Source organism: Heloderma suspectum, chromosome 4, assembly GCF_057233095.1.
Source record: "Heloderma suspectum isolate Gila_16-S chromosome 4, 16-S_ref, whole genome shotgun sequence".
NCBI lineage: Eukaryota > Metazoa > Chordata > Lepidosauria > Squamata > Helodermatidae > Heloderma > Heloderma suspectum.
Window position 1 is genome coordinate 11,716,545 of NC_139461.1, and position 14,408 is coordinate 11,730,952.

Here is a 14,408-nt window from a genome sequence, read left to right on the forward strand (position 1 = left end):
AATTTGCTTATAGTCACAGGAAATGTTGTGGGTGCCTGCTTCATAATCCTGCTCTCCTGGAGTTCAGCATTGTAGCACTCTGAGATCCACTTGTGTGAGGGAGCATCATGGGACATCAGTGGTGTATGGCGGAGGAGGGGGCGGAATTATCCTGCAGTTCTGGAGCTGTTTGGACCCTAATCCCGCTCCCTCTACCTCCATGAGCACTGAGAACAGCAGTGAGCCGTAGGCTCAGTTGCATGTGCACACATACCCTCCCCTTGTGTGGAGATGGAATGACCCAACGCAGACATCTTCATGGTCATTTGACCCACCAGTGTTCAGTACCTTCATGGTCATTTGACCCACCTCCAGTACCAGAGGCAGCGAGCCTATGTACACCAGTTGCTGGTGGATCCAGCAGAGCTCTTCTTATGTTTTTAATGTCTGAATAATATCCATGGTTAGAAGGGATTTGCCTTGCACAGGAACGCTGGGGTTCCAAGTTGAGGCTTCCACCTCAGCATTCCATGATCAGAACTGTGAAGAACTGCGTGAGTCTGGGATCTGCTCCTGATCTAAAAAGTGGGCTGGAGGAAGGAGAGTAACTTCGGAGGCAATGAGCGAATCAGGCCCAATTCTCTGCGCTGTCTGTGGCACGTTGCATGGAGAAAGCATTGCTGATACTGTTTAGCTACCTTCCCCAACGCTCTCCAGATGATTTGGGCTTCAGTGTCCACCAGCTCCAAGTAACATGGCCAATAGTTGTTGTGCAAAACATCTGGGCGGCCTCTGGTTGGGCAAGAGGGTGCATGGAGAGTGACCAGTTTCCAAACCTGAGCTTAAGTTGGAGGTGTGAGATGCAGCAATCCAGTTTTTTATTTGTTTCTCAAGCTCGGGGGGTGATGAGAGGCTATGGTACAGTAACATGAGCACGGCTGTATCAAGGGACACATTGCTTGCCTTACTTACGTTGTGGTAGGAAACCTGCAACCATCTCCAAAGCACTGGCATGGTGATTTTTGAGAACTCCTCCCATAACCTGTTTATGCAGTGAAGGCCGGTGTCTCCAAGGTCAGTGGAGCGGTGAATCCACTCTGGGTTTCAGTCCAGTCAGAACTCTAAAGGAGCTATCCTGGATCAGATTCACTGCCCCACTGACCTCGGGGCCACCATCGTCCACTATGTTTATGTACTCCGACATGCCTTTCAAGTCTGACAGTTCCAAACTTTACTGGAATTGGGAAGGGACTAGAGCAGCTTCTACTCAGGCACTTTGCGGGCTTTGCAGTCCTTTTCTTGTCCTCTCCCAAAGCGTTCACAGCTTAAATTCCCTGTTAGGCTTGACTCTAGAGTTTCCAGAGCAGAGAAGGAACCCAGAGATGGATGGATCAGGTTTTATGATAATGGACTTCAGAAATGTGTTCAGGACGTGTTTGGGAAAGAATCAAGATTGGTGGTGCATCGGCCGCCCCCGTAGTTCTCATCTGATATTTCGCTTTGACTCTGAATGGGTAGAGTTTCCCAAGACCAGTTCTTGCTTGTTCAGCATGGGGCCATTTGAGACACACAGCAGGCCTAGTGGATTTTTTTCTTTCCCTACAGAGAGCAAACTGAGGACTCAGACTGGTGGGAAATCAGTTTGAGGCATCTGGTAATAAAGCAATGGAAGAGTGTTTTCCTGTGTTCCCTGGGTTTCTTGCTACTTAGAGATTCAGTGCCCTTTGATCTGATCTGTTGATTTGTGTATGAGCAGGTTCCTAGCATGGCTTGCAAGTTATTTTAATTTGAAATTAATAGGGCTGCACCATTTATCCAATTAATTGGTTAACCAATTAAAATATTATGAATGAGTCAAAAAAGGCACCCCTGATTAAGCAGGCAGCAAAGTGTGCTATGTTGCTAACAGGCCTAATCTACCAAGATGTCGCCGTGCACGGGCCCTTTTGAAATAAGTGGGAGCTGTGCAATGCAGCTGTAAAAGCTTCCTTCTCTCTTTCTCTCCCCCCCCCACCCCATGTCACTCCACCACCACCTCACTTTAGATAATGCCATTGCCCAGCATCTGACCTGCTGGATTGTTGTTTTTTGCAAGGTTATTGGGGGGGACGGGGGGACTCCTTGCTGGAAGGCAATGTGGGAATACTGTAGTAAAATGCTGGTTTATGCCGGGGATAGGAAACAGTGTTGATGGACTGCAACTCCCATCATTCCTTGCCATTGGCTAAGATGGGGGTTGTCGTCCAAGAACATCAAGAGGGCCACGTGTTCTCTGCCCCTGGTTTAAGCCAATAATTAGCTTGGTATGGAAAGTTTGTGGAATGAGTTTCTCCCCCCCCCCCCAGCAAGTTCTGTGCCACGCAGTGCTAGGCCAGGGTGCCTCAGCCAGGGAGGGTGGGAGGCAGAGGACACTGCCTGGGAAAGGAGAGCTGGGCAAAGAACCTTTGAATAGGCCAGCCCTACCCAGCCTGATGCCCTCCAGATGTGTGAGATTACAATTTCCATCATGCCCATGACCTGGGAATGATGGGAGTTGTCGAACCCAGCTGGAGGGTGCTGGGTTGGGGAAGGCAGACCTAAAGCCTTGTCAGGGTTCACAGGTAGTGTCTGTGTGGATGGAGGCCTCTCTGTCCTGAGCTGCAGATGGATCCGCCAGTGCTTGCTCTCCCCTTCCTGGCCTTCTTTGTGCAAAGATGGTGCATCCCACTTAAAGACACACAAGCTTTTCCGTGTTTCCTGCTTTGTTGCTCTTCCTGGCTGTGTCCCTGGCCACTCCCCTTTTGCACACCTGAACTTTTTTTCCCCCTTTCATATAGGTATGTTGGCATTATTGCACCTGCTTGCAGAAGCACTGTGCTAATTTTGCCCGCTCATAGTAAATGATCCATTAGATGTCCACTAGTCCTATCAGCTATCAGTGGTTACTAGTCCTGAAGGCTTTGTGCTATCTCCTGAACCAGAGGCAGTATGTTTGTATACACCAGTTGCTGGGAAACATGGGTGGGAGGGTGCTTTTGCACTCGTGTCTTGCTTGCGGGTTTCCCCTGGGCAGCTGGCTGGCCACTGTGTGAACAGAATGCTGGACTAGATGGACCCTTGGTCTGATCCAGCAGGGCTCTTGTTATGTGCAGCGAACACCCTCTGAAGCCAGGCATGGACACCTCTGCCCTTGTCTGACCTTGGTAGTCATCCTAAAGGTGTGGTTTCCAGGACCTTGCCTCGTGTCCAGCATCACGCTGCGCTTTGGAGGTGCTCCAAAGGTCTCTGAAGGCTCAGCACAAGGTCAGGGAGGATCGCTCACCGACCTCCCTCAATCCACGGGGGGCTGAGGGCCACCCATGTTGTCCTGCCCTTGGAACTGAGGAGGGGGCTTGTCCCCGCTGCTGCACTGTGCTTCTGAGACACTCGGAGTGCCTCCAAAGCACAGTGCAGTGGGCAGAGGTAATCCCTTGCCTAGCTCATGCTTGCTCACCGTGGGAGAAGTGAGATTATGGACACAGCCAACCACCCTTCCCTCCTTTCAGGGCCATCTGCCTCCCCTTCCCTGACACACACTTTAACACCCCCGGCCCCTCGGCTGTTCTCCTCTTCCCAAGACAAAACAAAAGCGTAGCTTTAATGCCGTTAGGGGTTTTGTGCGGGTGCCGGTGGGGATTGCGTCCCACATGGTTCTTGTTTCAAAGCAAACAAGACAACATTGTGGTTTCCCCTTATCTGCCTTCATCACATTTTGTGGTTAGAAGCCTGAAACTGACTGTCCTATTTACCTTGGATGGCCTCTCCTTGGAAGGAAAGACAGGGAGGAGGGTTGGTTAAGGCCCATCTCTCTCCCCCTCTCTCTCTGGCCCCCGCCCGTTCAAAGGGGATGGCCTGTAGAGGGCTGCCTCTCTTGTCAGCCCCTGGATGGCGGCCAGCTTACTGAGATTTGCTCACTGGTCAGAAAACTGGAGGAGGGGAGAGAGAGCAAGTCTGTTTCCAAGATGCAACTTTCCAGCTCCAAAGAGAAATTGGTCCATGTGTCTCTCTCTCTCTTTTTCTTTTTTTTTTTTTCCTTTCTCACTTTTTTTCCCTCTCTCCTGCAAGCAGCTCCCATTCGACTAGGGTGTAGCTGGCAGGTTAGCAAGCGGTGCTTCTTTCCAAGGCTCTGTTGAAAACCATCCTGAACTGTAACAGCAGCCAAAGCCCCAACATGCATTTCAAGTTTACGTAGCCAGGAGAAGATGGATCGTGTCCGAGAAATGAACTGTTTATGAGCTGCATCTGTAACCTCCCCCTTGGGTCTGTGCCTCACCGATTACGCACGAATGTAGATTTATCACCAGCCCAGGGGGCGGGGGCGGAGGAGGCTGTGTGGGCCCCGCTGCTAAACGCTACAGTGGTGTTGATTCAAGAATCAATGGCCAGTTATGATGCAGAAAGTTTTGAGGCCTCGGACGGAGGAGAAATCAATCTGGGTTGAAATCTGTTCTCAGCTGTGATGAAACTTGTCTGTGGTATCAGCACAACAGTTGTGTGGCAAAAGCCAGAACCTGGGGAGATTCAGTTCTTGCTGTAGCAGAGCCTTCCCCAGCCTGGCACCTTCCAGATGTGTTGGACTACAACTCCCAGCATCCCCGGGGGATGGGAGTTGTAGTCTGAGCACCGATTCTCTCCCTTCTGCTGTCACCACCTTTATTTAGCCTAAAGTGCATCACAGGAGATCCCTCAGGGGCCACATGATAGACAGAATGCACTGCAGGGGTTTTCAGTGTGCTGTGCAGTCCAGCATCAGTGCGTGTAAGTGAGCAGGGAAGGAAAAAGACGCAGAGATGGGGCATGATAATAGCAGGCTTGATGTATGCTGCCAGTTTGTTTCCGAGCAAAATATAAAGTGCTAGTTCTGACCTCTGAGGCCTTACATGGTCTAGGTCCAAGGTACCTTCGGGAACGCCTCCTCCCCTGCATCCCAGTCCGCCACCTCAGGTCCTCTGTGGGCTCTCTGTCCCACCACTGCCTAACGTGAGACTGGCAGCCATGCGCAAGAGGGCCTCTTCCTTGGCCGCCCCTCAGCTGTGGGCTGACCTGGCGGTTGAAGGTCACCTGCTGACCTCCTTGTGAAGGTTTTTAAGCAGGCCTTAAGACGCCGCTATTCCGGCAGGCCTTCCCTCTTTAGGTCTCTTGTCCCTTGTGCTGACTCTTGTGTACTGTTTTCAAGCTGTGCTGTTTTTATTGTTGGCTTTTTTGTTAAACTGTTTTTAGTTCAAAGTTATTTTTAGTTATATGTTGTTTGTGTATATTGTCTGCGTGCTTTTATGTAAATGGCTTTTAAACATTGTATATTGTATTTTAATGGTCTAACTTTTGTAAACTGCCCAGAGAGCTTCTGCTATATGGGGCGGTATAGAAATGTAATAAATAAATAAATAAATTTACAAAGAAGCATAAGTATTAAAAAAAAAAAAAAAAACAGGCCCCTGCCCCAGGGAAGCTGACAGTCTCACAAGAGCTGGGTGCAGGGCTTTATTATTTGCAATATTGGGGAAATGGGGTGTCGACTTTGTGCACACAGCTTCAGAGAACACTTGTGCACAGAAATCCCTGTCCCCACTGGTAAATCTGAGGAGAGGGGAGAGATGTCATAACTTCTGCTTGTGACATACAGTAAGGTTATGGGGGCTTCACAGAAATCTGTAGATGGAGTACTGTGTACTGTTTTGGTCACTCCCAACTCAGAAAGATACAGGGCTGGGAAAGGTGCAGAAAGGGGCGATCAAACTGATCCAGGGTGTGGGTGGAGCGTCTTTCCTATGAGGAACAGCTATAACGGATGGGAGCTTTTTTAGCATAGGAGAAAAGTGGCCAGGGAGAGGTCGCCCCCTCTCTCACGCGCGCTCATGCTCTCCAGGACTCTCCACGATCCTGTTCGCTGAGCGCCTGCCATTTTCGCGCCTTCGACTGCTACATAAAACAGGAGGTTAAAAAAATGCACACATTCAAATATGCGCAGTTTGGAGCTGGGAAAGCTAAATAAGCGCAATATTACCTCTCATGTTGCGCTTACTTAGCTTTCCCAGGTCCAAACTGCTCATATTTAAATTTGCACATATTTTTTAATTTCCTGTTTTACGTAGCAATCAAAGGCGCAAAAATGGCAGGCGCACACCGAACGGGATCGTGGTGAGCCTGGGGAACTCACCGAGCTCGTGGGTGGCCCAAGCGCAGGTCCCGGGGGGTGCGAGGAGGGGTGCCGCTTCGGCGAGCGCCCAGAGACACCGAGCTAGGGTGAGTTCTTACATCCCTAGTGAACACAGAGGAGTTTTCTCTCTCCTGTGTAATGCTGGAACGTCTGCTCACCTGTTTACGTTGATGAGCGGTAGGATCAGGGTTGGCAAAAGAAGGCAGTTCATAGAATAGTATAGTAGAATCATAGAATAGTAGGGTTGGAAGGGGCCTACAAGGCCATCATTCTTCATCGTTCTACAAGTTCTTTGCACACAGGCATGATTTAACTTGCAGTCATTGCTGCCACAATGTGGTGATGGCCACTGGTTGAGTTGGTTTTCATAGTGGATTGGGCAAATTCTCAGAGGATTGCTTTGTTGGTGCTGGTTTGCCTCAGAACCTAAATGGAACTTTGGTGTTCAGAGGCAGGAGGGTACCTCCTCCAAATACCAGTTTAATACTTCTAAATACCAGTTTAATACTTCCAAACACCAATACTGCTTTGTGGTCTCTGTGCATCACACATATGGGCTGAGCCTGCACAGAGCCTCGATTCGGGAAACTTCTAATAGCTGAGGAATTTTGGGCGGGAGCTCTCCCCCCCGCCACTGCGTGTGCTCCAGCGGAGCTTCCCGCCTCTTCCCTCAGTTCTTCGTCGACCGCCATTGTGGCAGCCTCGCAAAGGGACTTCTCTATTAGTGTGATTTGGAATAGTGCGGAGGTGTTTTTTTCTTTTATTCTAACGTTTCTCACTCTGTCTTTTATATTTTGATTTGTAATTTTATTTTTACTTTTTCCTTGTGATCCTTTGATCGCCTTCGGGTGTTTGGCCGTAAAGGCCCCATTTCGGAAGTGTTTGTTTTGCTTGGGTGAAGGGCATATTGTGCAGTGTTGCCCACATTGAATGTCCTTTACTAAACAAGCCCGCAGAAACCGGACTGATAGGCTTAGAGTGAAACCCTTGTGGAACAGGGTTTTGGAGGCGGGAGGCGCTCCAAAGGAGCACATGACTTCTTCGGTTCAGCTTAAATGCTTCTAAACCTTCCAGAATCATCTGACTTTCCACTATTGGAAACAGGCTGTTGGCAGATGGGGCCCTGCTCTGATCTAGCAGGGCCCTTAGAGTGTAGCATTATCTTTCTTAGTCTGAGCCATACAGAAAGGGAGTCTCAGGTCACCTGCCTCAACCAGACTATGTTCTGTCCTGTACATTATGCAAAGAAGGGATGTATTAAAATGAGCAATGCTTCTTTTAACAACAACAACACTGAGACAGTATCTGACCAGCCTTACAAATAAGCTTACAAAAGTTGCTAGCCTGCAAAATGTCTTACTAGTTTGCTGGAGGCTGGCAGAGGTGGGACAGAGAGCTCCAGTTCTGTGCTGGGTGTGGAGGAGGGGGCTTGCCTCCTCGAGTAGCCTGGAGATTTCTGTGCTGGGCGCAGCGACGGGTGGCGCTCTCCATCTCTCCTACTCCACTTACTCGCCTGCATGTAATTCCTCATTGGCTATGGTGACCAAGCTAATGCTTAACTACAAGGCAGTATTTAACCCATCCGTCTCCAGTTGTACATCATTCTCTCGCTCATTCCCCTTCCTCTAGGACTGGCCATTTGATGATGGAGCTCCACCTCCTACCAAGATTGTGGACGACTGGCTCAACCTGCTCAAGACCAAGTTCTGCGAAGACCCCGGCTGCTGCGTGGCTGTCCACTGCGTGGCTGGCTTGGGACGGTAAGCAGGAGCTTCCCCAATCTCAGCAGTGCACAGGAACGTAACGAAACCACCAAGTCTACCGAGCTAGACCGTTGGTCCACCTAGCCCAGGTCTGTGTCCTCCGGCCTTACGCAACTTGGCACCTGGCAGATGTGTTGGACTGCAGCTCCAATCATCCCCTGCCAGTGTGTTCCTATGCTGGGGGCAATGGGCATTGCATCCCAACACATCTGACAGGTGCCATTTAGGTAAGGCTGATTTAGGGTGCAATCCCATGCATGTTTAGACAGGAAAAAGTCCTACAACTCCCAGCACCCTTCCAGCCAACCATGCTGGCTAGGGCATGCTGGTAATTGTAGGACTTTTTTCCCCGTCTAAACATGCATAGGATTGCACCCTTATTCATTCAAGCAAAGGGTTATTAATATTTGCAGCAGGTCTGGAGAAAGTCTTGCGTCTTCTCCCCACACTGCCCCCAACACTGATCCAAAACCAACCATTTCTTTCTAAGTGGACAGGAGAAAGCGTATCCGCTTGCTGGCTTTGTCTTTTCACTCTCCTCTTTTTCTTCTTCTAGGGCTCCTGTTCTTGTCGCGCTGGCCCTGATTGAGAGCGGAATGAAATATGAAGATGCCATTCAGTTCATTAGACAGTAAGTGCCCCGTGGTAAACCCCTGAGACACCTTCTGAGATGTAGATTAACGGCCTGGCATTTCCAGGTGGGCAGACCTAGTTCAGGAACTGCTGCTGGGCACGGAGCTCCAGAGAAATACACGGTTGCTACAGAAGAGGCCAAATGCTTTTGTGCCATGAACCTTGCAGCCAAATGCAAGCCTTCCCCTAAAAGGTGGAGCACGTCTTACTCGCCTGTGTGTGTATAGAAATGCTTGAACTGTACCACTTCTGACGAGGGATTGCATGTTTGGATTCTCACCCATTTAAAATAAAGTTTAAAACCCTACCCATTGAAAACTAGCATGTTACGCTACAGTTCTAAATCTAGTTCTCTGTGTGCAGAGAGCAGTTCTTAGAGCCAAAGTATGTGTAGTGTGTCATCGAGGTTTGTCTTTTGTTTTGTTCTAATGTAAGTGTGCATGGTCCTGATTCATGGTCCACAGGGTGTTAACAAACAAAAAAAGCTTTAATTGACACTCTTACATGTGCGGGTGAGGAGTGTTCAGTCATGTACTCATCCCCCTACAATGTGAAGTAGAACATGGCAGGTAGGGTCCTTTTTTCTTGAAGTCCTGCCTTGGTCCAACTAAATCAGAACATGGCCTAAAACTGTACACAGACAGAGCCGTTTGCTCCACGTTATAGTCCTGGTTCAAAGGCCCACATCACTAGCTCTGTGCCCCAGGGAGACTTTGGACATATATCTCTTGAACAGTCACCCTTCACCCCCTCTGCTTCTTCTGCAACTGTAGGGACTTTGAAAGCACTTGGTAATACTAGTTGCTGTTCAAAATAAAAGAAGATTTAAAAAAAAAAATCTTGGGCTTGCATGAATCTTCGGGTGCACCTCACATAACTCTTTGGATCCCCGGCCTCAAGTCTTCCACAGTCATCAACAAGGTAATGGGTGGATTGCTTGTATGTCTCTGGACTAAATAGATTGACTCTGGAGGCCAGGCTTCCTTTATTTGTAATCCACCCAGCTTTCTGTCTGTGTCCTCAACAACTTCCTCTCACCTTAACAATCCTCCAAATTATCAAGCTTTTGATCATCTCATAGTCCTTGCAAATGAGGACTGAGGTGGTAGACCTGTATCCTGGCTGCACAACTTGATATTGTAGGTTGGGCCTCACGTTGTATGAATGCTCTTGCACAGAGACAGTAAAATACCCTAGACAAAGAAAACTAGCATAGAAGGAAGAAGGGAGTTTTGTGTGTATTCAATATGGAAGAGATTTTAGTCAGGTAAGTCTGCTCCGGCAATCTGAAGTGGTACAGCCCAGGCACCATTATCTGCTGTCTGCAAAAACTAGGCCACAAGTCAATACTACGCCCTAAGCGGTTTGGGACTTCAGTATTTGAGGGAGAGCCTCTCCCTATATACGCCTGCCCAAGGATTGAGATCTGTTGGAGGGGCCCTCCTCTGCGTCCTACCAGAGTGAGACATACACTCTGGTGGGACTTGGGAGAGGGCCTTCTCTGCTGTGGCACCCTGATTGGCACAGACATCGTTTCGGCACCAAGTTAAAACATGGCATTTCACCAAAGCCTTTGAGGGCTAATTGAATTCCCTAAAGCTGCACACTGTTTCAACTGTTTTATTGTTTTAGATTTTCTCATTTGTATCAGCTTATTTAATGGTTTAATATACTTTTACCAGTTTAAATTATTTATTTTTTATACTGTTTAAATTGATTTTATCTGCACACCGCCGTGAGATCTTAATGATATAGGGCAGGATACAAATGTTTAATAATAATAATAGGCCACCAAGTGCTTCTTGCACCACCACTGGAATCTCAGTGGCGCCATTGTTCTGGTATCACAGAGGCATCCCCACCTCCTGATTTAGGGGCTTTGTGATGGGATATGGGCATTGTTGCCCTGCCAGCAAGCCATCCAGGGCTAGGGAAGGTCTAAAATGAGCCCCAGGATCCAGAGAAAACTGACCAGGCAGGACAGCTGGGGATTACGGCCCACCTGGCTGCACAGCTCGGCTGTCGCTATCATAGCTGAGTGCCCTTCCCTGGAGCCGGCTCTGGTTGCCAGCTGCAGGCCTTGCAATTTGCTTTCAGTCTCTAACCTCCTTAGCACGTTCTACTCAGACCGCGAAAATGGGGCTGGCTCTGCCTCTCCCGTGCTCTTGGCAGAAGCCTATGTGTGTTGGGAAGGGCCTTGGGGAACTGGTCGGAAGCGCTGGCTCTTCCTCCCCCCCTGCATCTGGAAGGAGAGCACAGCTGGGCTCCTGTGACGCCCCCAGAAGCCTCCTCAAAAGGAAGCAGAGGGGATGTAGTCAGGATGCAAATGTAATAGAAACAAACTGTGGGGCTTCACGAGGATTTGCCAAGTCAGGGCCTGGGTGGTTTTCTAGTGGGGTTTTGGCGAGCCCGTGGGGTTCATCATAACTTGTTGGTAACAGCAGACAGCCTTCTCTGGAAGGCAGTTTTCCTACCACTGCCACTCTTCTCATGCCATGTGCATCCACAAGAAGGTGGTGGGTGTCCTTTAAAGCAGTGGTTCTCCACCTGTAGTACGTGGTACACAAAAGTAGTCTAGGTGGGATGCAGGGGCTTCAAAAGAATTACTACGAATTCACTTAATAATAGTACTACTGCAACTGTAAAATTTCTTACCTTGTGTTTTACCACTACTGTAGCAGTAAAATGTATACTCGACAGTATTATTACAATGTTCAACTGCTAATGGAAATACTATTTGTGTTTGTATTTTAAAGCCGTAGCAATAAAATTTACCCCCAGCAATACGTCCTTAAAACTTACTGCAAACTTACTTCCTTTTGGGGAGGCTGTGGGGAGTGTCAGAGGAGCCCCAACTGTGCTCTCATTCAAAATAAATGTAATAACAGAGTGCCTGTAAACATATAAATGTCCTTCTCTGAAAAAGTGAGTTTTTTTGTTTCTGTCATGGTAGGACTCAGGTTCTTTGACAGAGTGGTGGGACGCGGGATACGAAAGGTTGAGAACCACTCTTTTAGCACACATCCTCCATTCATGTGAGGAGGGAGAAGCGACCTGTGTGAACTAAGAGATCAATTTGCCCCAGAATCCTCTACAACGAGCAGGAGTTCTTTGGCAGGCAATTCCACACAGAAAGGGTTTCCTCGAAGTTTCAGGGTCTCTCCTCAAGGTCTTTCCAAACGGCTCTGTGTTTTTAACCCCTGTGCTTCAAGGGTTTTGGGGAGCATGCTAAACTTCCCTCCCACCCCCCTCTCCTCCATTTTCTCTTGCCAGGAAACGCCGGGGAGCCATCAACAGCAAACAGCTCACGTACCTGGAGAAGTACCGACCAAAACAGCGCCTGCGGTTCAAGGACCCTCAGAACCACAAGAACAAATGCTGCATCATGTAACCTCAGTAATAGCCTCTTGCCAAAACACACCCAAGGGGGAAACATGCATGCGCGCGTGCGCGCGCGCACACACACACACACACACACACACGACTTTGAAGTCACAAGGGGGGGCTTTGGTGCCACAACCTATCCTGTTGGTCAGGTTTCTCTTAGTTTTGCCGAAATCTAGGAAGAAAGGCAGCTGAGTGCCAGCCTCTTTGGTTTCAAAGGCTAGAAACGATGTCTGTTTCTCTTTTCTCTCCCTAAATGCTTGTCTGGGGAAGAGCTCTTTGCAATGCCAGCAAACCTGGATGCAGTCACTCCTCGGTTTCTTGTTGTTCTCTAGGGCTCAGATAGGCGGGATAAGGCTAGCAGGCCCACTTCTTTCCGGGTAGAGGGAAGCCCAGGCAGTGACAGCGTGGGCCTCCCTTCACTGCACTGGATTCTTCTGTGGCCCAGGGGCAGCACACAGGCCTCGCTCTCCCTTAAACCTGTGCGACGTAAGACCTGCTGAGCCAAAAGCAGCCCCTGCGTCCTGCAAGGCGGCCTGCACAGCCACCACTCCACCCCCTGGCCTTTGCGGTCGCCCCTGCTGGGCTGCCGTCCTCCACCCTTAGCTTGCGTTTGGCTCGGTGGGTCGCAAGTTGCAGAGACCTGCTGGGAGTGGGGGGAGCAGTCCAGAGGGTCGGGCTGGCTTTGGCAAGGGATAGGGTGGGTTTGGCTTGTGGGGTGCGCTGTGCCATATTCAATGGCTTTCTGCCTTCTGTAGTGTAGCTGTGCCATTCCTTCCTGTGTCACCTGCTGTGGTCTTTGGGCTGAACCCCTGGAGCAGAGGGAGTCTTCCCCCCTCCGTCAGGAGGATTAGGATGAAGTTGTTTGCTTGTATGCACCTCAGGAAAGAGACAAGCGGGCTCCCTTGAAGCCACTGTGCTTCCACTTTGTGAGATTTGGGTTCCTGGGCTCCGCATGCGCGTTCAGCTACTGCAGTTGGTTCCTTCGCATTTCAGGTCATAATTTTTCCATCCCTACTGCTAGCTTGAAAAATGGCGCCCAAGTGTTGGATTCCTTTTTCAAGGATATGGTGTACATGTTTGTGCAAGAGAGTGGGGGCAGGGGAGCTGGTAAAACAGTCTTTGAACTGAGAGCGGAAGGGTTCGGAAATGTGTGGCATTTAGTGGGCTCGGAAACTGGAAACGGGAGCAGAGGAAGCTGTTTGGTGTGTGGCCGCCTTCCCCAACTGAGCCCCCTCCTGTGGTGCTGGACTGGAATGCCCATCATCCCCAGCCAGCATGGCCAGAGGCATAGCCCTGCAGCCTCTGGGAACCAGGCATGGGCCACAGTGTCCCAACATGCCAAAGACCATGCTGGCTAGGGCAGATGGGAGTTGTAATCCAACACAGCTGGAGGGAGCCCAGTTGGCAAAGGCTGGGATATAGAGTGGGCCTTGATTTGGAAATCGGGGGCCACACACACCATCGCTGCTGCTTCCCACCCTCGGCGCCTGGCACACTTTGGCCCATGCTGGGTTCCCAGAGGCTGCAGGGCTTTGCCGTTCACAGGACTGGCTTCCCGCACGTTCCGCGTGCTTGCCCTGCGCAGGAACAGAACAGGCCTGCCGAGCATGGGAAAGCTGTTCCCCGAATAGCCTGAAGGGCGTAGCTGGCCTGTGGAAGTGTGTTTGCTTGAGAGTCGTGTCCCCCTCCACCCACCCACTCTTTTTTATCCAATGCTTTTAAACAGGTGAGTTTCACATCCCAGGTGACTTCATGGAATTAGGGCTAGTGAGTTGGCACATTCCCGTTTAGCCTCAAATGCCATGGCCTTGGCTGCCAGTGGAGCCCGCGTCGGGTTGCAAAACCTCGCCTTTCCAGTTTATCTTCTGGAGCGCAAGCTGCTTAGTTTTCCTGGGTTTACGTTGTGGGCCCAGTTTGTGTCACAACAAAAACATTGTTCTGCACCCTTCCTTACCCCTTCTTGCTTTGCGACCCTTCTCTGAAGCCAGTGTTTCCTTGCGAGGCAGGCCTACAACCCCTTGCCCCCAATTCCAGGCCATCCTGTTGCCGCTCGAAGCAGCTGCTTCCTGGCTGCCGTCTTTCGTCGTCGTTCCATGGACGCTCATGCGCCTGTACAGTGCCGTAAGAGAGACGTGCCAGCTAGGCCTGGGGCACAAACCGCCATCTGAGGTGCTTGGCCTGGGTGTGGATTGTATGTCAGTGGCAACACGGTTGACTGTTTCAAAAAAAGATCTGTTCTTCTATTTATATATTATGTATTTTTATTGCTTATTAATTTATGATTGCCGTCAGCCACCTTGAGTGCCACGGGTAGAAAGGTGGAATATAAATTGAAATGGTAAATAAGAAATGCTCCCCCGTATCCATAAAATAAATCCATCCACATAGAGAACGTGATGCTGTGGGCAAGATCGTAGCCTGCCCTTCTCTCTGACATCTAGTTTTCTGTGTGGAGGTCTGGAGGAGCACCC

The 14,408-nt window shown here is 49.8% G+C and overlaps 1 protein-coding gene across 1 annotated transcript in view; it reads left to right on the forward strand.

Annotated features, from left to right (window-relative positions):
• The window catches only part of PTP4A3 (protein tyrosine phosphatase 4A3), a 127,315-nt gene extending 115,285 nt beyond the window's left edge, over positions 1-12,030 (forward strand). The window contains exons 5-7 of the mRNA XM_084848645.1: positions 7,784-7,914; positions 8,474-8,548; positions 11,824-12,030. Of these exons, the coding sequence (XP_084704771.1) occupies positions 7,784-7,914; positions 8,474-8,548; positions 11,824-11,941 (324 nt within the window). The 3' untranslated portion in view covers positions 11,942-12,030. The remainder of the gene's footprint in view (positions 1-7,783; positions 7,915-8,473; positions 8,549-11,823) is intronic.
• The last annotated feature ends 2,378 nt before the right edge of the window (positions 12,031-14,408 follow it).